This window comes from Benincasa hispida, unplaced genomic scaffold (assembly GCF_027475165.1).
Source record: "Benincasa hispida cultivar pf3 unplaced genomic scaffold, pf3_genome.v1.1 HicScf239, whole genome shotgun sequence".
NCBI classification, from domain to species: Eukaryota; Viridiplantae; Streptophyta; class Magnoliopsida; order Cucurbitales; family Cucurbitaceae; genus Benincasa; species Benincasa hispida.
Window position 1 is genome coordinate 9,376 of NW_028326315.1, and position 7,642 is coordinate 17,017.

The window sequence follows — 7,642 nt, forward strand, 5'->3', positions numbered from 1 at the left end:
TCAATAGAAAAATAAGAAAAATAATTTTTTTTTTAAAAAAAGCAAAATTTTAATCTTCTTTATAGAGGTTGATAGAGGCCGATAGAAGTCTATTAGTGTCTATCAGTAATAGAAACTGATAGTAAATCTATCAGTGTCGGGAGGAATCGGTCTATCAAAATGTTGCTGATCAATTAGAGTAATAGAAAGAAAATGATAAAAATGTGCCCAGCTAAATATCATCTTTGCATTACTAAAAAAAAGTATATGCTCTTCATAAACTGAAGAAGAAAATTATAAAAGAATAATATCAACTTTATTTTATTCACTCAATAGTAGACCAACAACCGCTAATCAAAAATTGAAAAGCTTATTGTGAAATTATGTTATAAATGTACAAGATTAAATAATAACACAACTCTAATCTCTAAAAATATTACAATAATTTAGGTATGCCCACTTATTAAGAAACAAATTCTCAATCTTATAATGGTCCCTAAATTTGAGCATTTTCTTCCTCTCCCCTTCTTTCTCCCCTTCTTTCTAAAGAGTTCCTCTTTGGTAATCTTTATTGTCTACCATAATCTGAAAAAAAAAAAATGGCCATTGCATAAAATATGAAGCATAAATTGAGAAAAAAAAAAAACAAAAATCACTTTTAATCTCTAGACATTCATAAAAGTAACAACTTAGTCTCTAAACTTTAGTTTGTAACGATTTAATCCATGGACTTTTAATTTTATAACAATTTAGTCCATGAACATTACTATGTAACAATTTAGTTCTTATACTTAAAAATCGGTAACAATTTAGTTCCTAGTGTAGAAATTCGTGTTAAGATTTAATGAGATTTTTTGCATAAATAAACCGATAAACTAATTAGAGATTCGATATTTTTATGAAATACAAGGTCTACATCATAAAATAATATAAAATGACATCTAATTTTGATAAATTTGTTTGTGTTAGAGACTAAATTGTTATGAAATTTAGAATTACAAGGATTAAATTGTTACATATAAATTTTAGAGAATAAATTGTTACAAGATTGAAAGTAAAAGGACTACAATCGTTACAAATCGAAGTTCAGGGACTAAATTGTTACTTATATGAAAGTTTAGGGATCAAAAGTGTTCTTTAACATAAAAAAATGCACTTGAGAATTTGTGAAAACTAAACCATAGAACTATTATGTTTAGTTTAGGTTAAAAAGCAATTTGGGGCCCTAAATTTTCATGGAAGTAACAAATTTAGTCCCTCAATTTTAGTTTGTAATAATTTAGACATTGTACTTTCAGGTTCGTATCAATTAGTTCATAAACATTATTATGTAACAACTTAGTAGTATTTAAGTAACAATTTAACCCTGTATTAATTATTTATAATGATTTTTTTCCTAACGTGAAAAATTTTGTAGGTTTTCATAAAATTTTTTGTTTATTTTGGTCCTTGTATTTTTAGTATTTGTTCATTTTTGGTCCCTATGCTTTCAAAATGTTCATTTTAATTCATATACTTTCGAATTTAGTTCATTTTGGTCTTCTATACTTTCAAAATGTTTATTTTGATCTTAACTTTAAAAAAGTGACCATTTTGGTCCTTACATTTCTATTTTTACTTCATTTTTAAGGGATCAAAATACTTTTTTAAAGTTCAAGGGTTGTAATGAACACAAGTTAGTATAAGGATCAAAGTAAATATTTTGAAAGTACAAGAACCAAAATAAACAAAATTGAAAATATAGGAACCAAAATGAAAATTTTAAAAGTACGAGGACCAAAATAAATAAAAATCAAAAGTATAGAGACCAAAGTAATATTTAAACCAAATTTTTTTTATACGTATAGATTGATGAACTAATAAGTGATCAAATGTTTATTTAAAACAAAAGTTATTACGTAATAAAGGGTGATGTAATTTTGATGAGATTTTTCACGATAATAATTTAATTGTTACTACATTATTACTTATAATAGCTATTATAAACTAAATTCTTGCAAATCTAAATGAACATGGACTAAACCATTATGAAAGATAGTTCAAGAATTAAATTGTAAAAGCATTTTGTAGAGGGAAAAGAAAAGGCAAAGGAAATAGGAATTAAAACCAATAGATAATTACCATTCTCCAACCATCTGGGTCACTAAATCCAGTCATTTTGACATTAATGGTAGGCACCAAAACTGGCTCCATGATTATGTTCCCACCAAGCTCTTTGATTACCAATTTAGCAGCTTCAGCACTCTTCTTTACATTGTCAGTACTAATATATAGCTGAAAAATACATTATAATATTTTCATCTTATTATCATATTTTTCAAAATAAATAAATAAATAGGAGATTTTTTAAAAATATAAAAATAAAGAAACTATTTATACGAATTAACAAAATTTTAATCTTCTTTGATAGAGGTTGATAGAATCTATCAGTATCTATTGGTGATAAAAACGGATAGAAGTCTACTACTGATCGATGTGGAAAGAAATCTATCAATGTCTATTAGAATTTTTCTTTTTTTTTTTATTATTTTTATGACATTTTTTCTTTCTGCGAAAGTTACCATTGCATAGCCATCTCGTCCATCATCACGAGAGAGGTTATTTCTTGTTTCCAATTTCAGCAGTGTTGTTTCACTTTCATTTGTTCCATAACCCATAGTTCCCATTATAAACTGCCAAAAAAAAAAACAATAACAAAAACCATTTCAAGAAGTCTTAATTTAACAAAATATAAATTATATATATATTCTAACAATTTAGCATTGATAATAATGCATTATACTCGAGCAATATAAGAAGATCAAAGTCGACTGATTAGTTAAAAAATACTTTTCATCGATAAACTCTCGTGAAATGATTTAGTTCTTAAACTTTAATCGATAATAATTTAATTTTTATAGAGTCATTAGACATTTTCCAATAAAAGTTGACAGTTCATTTTGAATGTAATCTTTTCATGGAATGGACTAAATTATTACATTTTCGAAGTATAAAGATCAAATTGTTACTTATTAAAGTTTATGGACTAAATTTTTATAAATTTGAAAGTATAGAGACTAAATCCTTATTTATTAAAATTCAATAAGTAAGGTCCCACGTGGTAATTATTTGGTCATTAGCTTTTTGTTTTTGATAATTAAACTTATTTCCTCATCTCAATTTTTACCATGGTTTTGTATCTTTCTCAAGTAAAATATATAATTGAATTCTTAGCCAAATTCCAAAAACAATAACAAGTTATTAAAAACTATTTAATTTTAATTTTCAAAATTTGACTTGATTTCCGAAACATTGCATAAATAACAAGTAAGAAGTTTAATTTATAGGTAGAAGGAGTTTTGTAGGCTTAATTTTTAAAAAGTAAAAACTAAAAAAATAAAATGATTATCGAACATGATGTAAATTATTACTTCTATAAAAATTTAGGGACTAAAAATATTTTTAAACTAAGATATTTTATATCATCGACTAAAAAGTTAAAGATTTGAGTTTTCATCTCGACACGTTAAATACTAGAAGTTAATAAATAAATAATAAACTTAATTTACCTGTCCTTGTGAATTGTTTTGGCTCTCGAACAGTTTCATCCCCAATGCCTGCAAATCAAGTTTAGCCGATTAAACTTTTATATTATGTTTGGACTCAGATGAATATTAATTAAACTCCAAAATTTTCGAAATAAAATATATTAAAACTCTTTAATAAAAATGCCTTAAAAAATCCCATCCATCCACCAATTCTTACACGTCTATTGAGTACTTCTTCAAATGCATGAACGTTTTTCAAAGAAATTTTTAACTGAAAGTCTAAATTACTTCGCTTATAAAAGTTTAGAAATTTAATTGATAAAGTAAATCAAATCTGCTACGATATTTATTCAAACAGAATGTAATAGAAATTAATACATATATGAAAATTTAAAGTTTAAATTGATACATAATTATTAGTTCAAATTTTAATTGATATAATCCAAAAATTTGAGTATAAATTCATATTTTCTTCAAGTTTTATCATTATCTTTTTTTAAAAAAATCACCATTTTAGGGGAATGAAAATTTTAATTTTACCAATTTCTATGTCGAGATGCCGAAATTTAAGTCCCTTAAATCTATTTTATAATTTTCTTTTTAGAGTAATTATTTTAAATGAAAAAATTGTTTAAAATATTTTTAAATATAATAAAATGTTAATGTCTAAATATCTATCAGTGTCAGTGATAGTCATCGATATACACTGATAGATGTCTATAATAGATCAGTAACATATTGCTATATTTATAAATAAGTTGACTCATTTTACTATATCTAAAAACGATCCTATAAATAGTGTACCTTTGAATAGAAAGTGGTAGAGAGATTCAAATCTTGTACACGAAGCATTATTTGGGAGAGAGGATCAACGGCAGCTGAAAGGCATTGGATGAACTTAAATTGATAACCATCTTGATCTTGAACCATTGCAATTATAGTTTCGTTAACTTTTACAGGTTCTTGAATTACAACTACTCCATTTGATCGAGCTTGCTCCACAGATTTGTAGACCTTCAAGTTACAGCCAATATGTTGATTATTAATTACACTAATTAGTTTGAGATATTTTTTTAATGCTAACATATTAATCTATTTTTAAACTATACCCACATCTTGTGTAGAAATTCCAAAGTAACCGAACTCTGTGCCAATAAATACATTGTTCGATTCATCCCCTGCAAGAAATGAAAATTAATTCAATATTGTTTTTGGAGAATAGGTATATAATAACGTTGATCAGTGTTGACATATTTTGGAGTGATTTTGAGATGATTTTAAAAAATTCATTAATCATTCCAAATTTGTTTAATTTTGATTTTATACTTTTTAGTGCCACGACTTTCATAAATCAAAAATTGATTTTGAAAAGTTTTAAAATGGTTAAGGATATGTTTGAGGGTGATTTTGGAACTGTGATCATGTCATTTTAAAAATCTTGTATTTTCTTTCAAATATAGATGTTTGAAGAATATTAAAATTGATTTTAAAAAATCGAAAATCATTTTAAATTGATTTTTCAATCATTAGTTGGGAGGTAATTTTGGTGGAGTGTTTTGACTGAAAATTATATATCTCATTTTATTTATTTATCAAAATACTTAATTTCCCCTTGTATTTAAGGTTAATTTTCATATAGAAAATGTTACTTTTGAATAAAAGGTTAATTTTCAAACATAAATATGATTAACTAAAATCACTCTAAAATCTCTAACATGCATTAAAAATATATTTTTTAGAAATTCATTAACTATTTCAAATCACTCTCTAACATGTATTAACGGTTTACTTACGTTGTCTCAGTTCTAACAAAAAGTGAGTATTTTCAGGCCCAAATCCAACTAGAGCATCTTCATACCCTCGATCCGTAAACATTCTTCTCTTTAAAAGCTTCAATCCAAAGCCTTCAGTGTAAGTTCTACATATTTGCAAAATTTTCACCCATGAAAATCAACAAGAAACATCATTTTGAGTGACATCAAAATCAAAAGCATGCTTACTTGATAGAGTTGTCGAGATTGGAGACATGAATAACAGCTCGAAGAAAACGACGATGGTCCTTCTTCACCCATTTTAATACATTTTCATTTAAGTTACGAGCAGCGAAACTCGTTTCGATGATCTGTAATTTAGTTTAAATAATTTTCCACATGTTAAATATCCCTCGAGAAAAGTTAGGCACGTTTGATAACATTGACGGTTCTTGTTTGTAGTTTTTGAGAAAGATAAGTATAAGATACTATTGCTATTTCTTGTTTCACATTCTTTAAAAATGTTTTAGAAATTCTAAAAACACTGAAATCATTTTTTTTTTTTTGTTTCTGATTCATTTTTCATTTTTTTAAATATATAAATGCATAGTTTTATTCATCTTCTAACTCCCAAAATGTACAAAGAAAAAAAGGTTAAATTGCAAATTTAATCCCTATAGTTCGAAGAAAATTATAATATAGACCCATGGTTTATAATTTAAATTTAACCCTTATGATTTGATAAGTGAGATTTTCTCAAACCATAGGGACTATTTTTGAAGTTTTATCAAATTAAACTATAGTGACTAAAGTTTAATTTTTAAAACCATATGGACTAAATTCTAACTTTTACCAAATAATATACGTGAACCAAATTTATAATATTACAAAAAAACTTAAAATAAAAATAACATAAGTTTTTCTAATAAATTTATTTTCATATAAAAGTTTAAGAGGCCCAAAAACATTGTTTCTTTTTCTTAAAAAATAAACAACTATGTATTTAAAAAAAAATATTTTCAAACAATAAATAGTTAGAAACATAGCTTTGTAATTCTTAAAAAAAAAAAAAAAAAAAGAAAGAAAGAGATAAATACTGAAAAACAAAACGAGCTTTAAGCTCAAAAGAAACTTACCATAGAGAAGATGAGAAGAGAGAAAAGGATTGAGGATAGTCCCAAATTGTTAGCCATCTTGAAAGTTGAAAGCAAAGAATTAATGTTGAATGTAATGAAAGGGCAATGGTAGCACCATCTATTTATATTGTGTTGTGTTATAAGTTTTGCCTTTTACACATTCTTGTTTGGTATTCTCAATTTGTGGAATTGTCAATGTTCAACTTTTTTTGCCTTTTGACTTGAAGAATTCAAACCCAAGAATCTTATTATCACTTGCTTCTTATCCTTTTCTTTTTTAGCTTATTGTTCTTTTTAATCTTTATAATGAAAGTTAAATAATATTAATTTAATAGAATTTGGGTCCAAAATGAAATTGTGAACAACTTTAATAATATTGTTTGTTTTTTGACCTTGTCAAAATTAGTACAAATAAAATTCAAAATGTTGGTTATATAAATTTTATTTTAAAAGGGCAATACAAATTATCTAATCTATATTAAGTAAAGTTTTAAATAATATGACAAAACTTAAGCCATTGCAAGACTCATTCAAAATTGTTTTCAACGAAATCATTGATGTATTATTAACACCTATCATCACTCATTAAATTTTGGATGATTATTGATTTATACATAAAATGTAAAAATATATGTGATATACTATTGAAATACGAAATATAAAGTACCCATGTATTGTAGAAACAACAATGAAGATAGATTAGTATAAATAAATTAAAATAATAATCAAATTTAATTTTTTTTCTATATTTGCAAATCTTAAAAAAAAAAATGATTTAACTTTCTCAAACTGACGTGAGAAAAAAAAAACGATGAGATGGAAAAAAAGAGAGATTTTAATCCATCTCAACTTCTGTTAGCTATAGTAACGGAAAAAAAAAAAACTAATGGCCAACAAAGCAATGATTTTCTTTTGCAAAGTTCAAGGGTTAGAATGCCGAGTATTAAAACTTAGGAAATAAAAATGCTACCAAATCCAAATTTTAGGGGACTAGAAGTGTAATTATTGACTTTCTTAGTTCATCGATATGTAGAATGAGAATTTGACTTTCTAACTTTTTGGTCAATAGCATATATTTTATGCAATTTAGTTATGCCCCAAGCCTAGGATTTGGAATCTGATGGCTCCGACATTCTCCTAGATCCCCTGCAACCTGGTAACATCATCTTTGATTGTCTTGAATGCTTCTAAGAGTGAAAGTTGTCCTCACAAACTAACACGGGTCTTTTCAGCATGTTTTGTCCTTACT

The 7,642-nt window shown here is 25.7% G+C and overlaps 1 protein-coding gene across 1 annotated transcript; it reads right to left on the minus strand.

Moving 5' to 3' along the window:
- Positions 1 to 273: 273 nt before the first annotated feature.
- Positions 274 to 6,510, minus strand: LOC150030395 (lactoylglutathione lyase-like). Its single transcript, XM_090309756.1, has 9 exons — positions 6,394 to 6,510; positions 5,507 to 5,628; positions 5,300 to 5,424; positions 4,620 to 4,684; positions 4,311 to 4,520; positions 3,528 to 3,575; positions 2,541 to 2,651; positions 2,101 to 2,253; positions 274 to 564 (listed from the first exon to the last, which is right to left on the minus strand). Exons 1-9 carry the CDS (start codon positions 6,448 to 6,450, stop codon positions 523 to 525), a joined length of 933 nt encoding a protein of 310 aa, XP_090165882.1. The 5' UTR covers positions 6,451 to 6,510; the 3' UTR covers positions 274 to 522.
- Positions 6,511 to 7,642: the final 1,132 nt, after the last annotated feature.

Bases quoted from the DNA above. Each gene is read 5' to 3' on its own strand.
- LOC150030395 (XM_090309756.1), bottom strand. From the start codon at position 6,450: ATGGCTAACAATTTGGGACTATCCTCAATCCTTTTCTCTCTTCTCATC. The intron at 5,425-5,506 runs GTAAGCATGCTT...GCAAATATGTAG, and splicing joins AATCTCGACAACTCTATCAA to AACTTACACTGAAGGCTTTG. The intron at 4,685-5,299 runs GTAAGTAAACCG...CATTTCTTGCAG, and splicing joins TTTGTTAGAACTGAGACAAC to GGGATGAATCGAACAATGTA.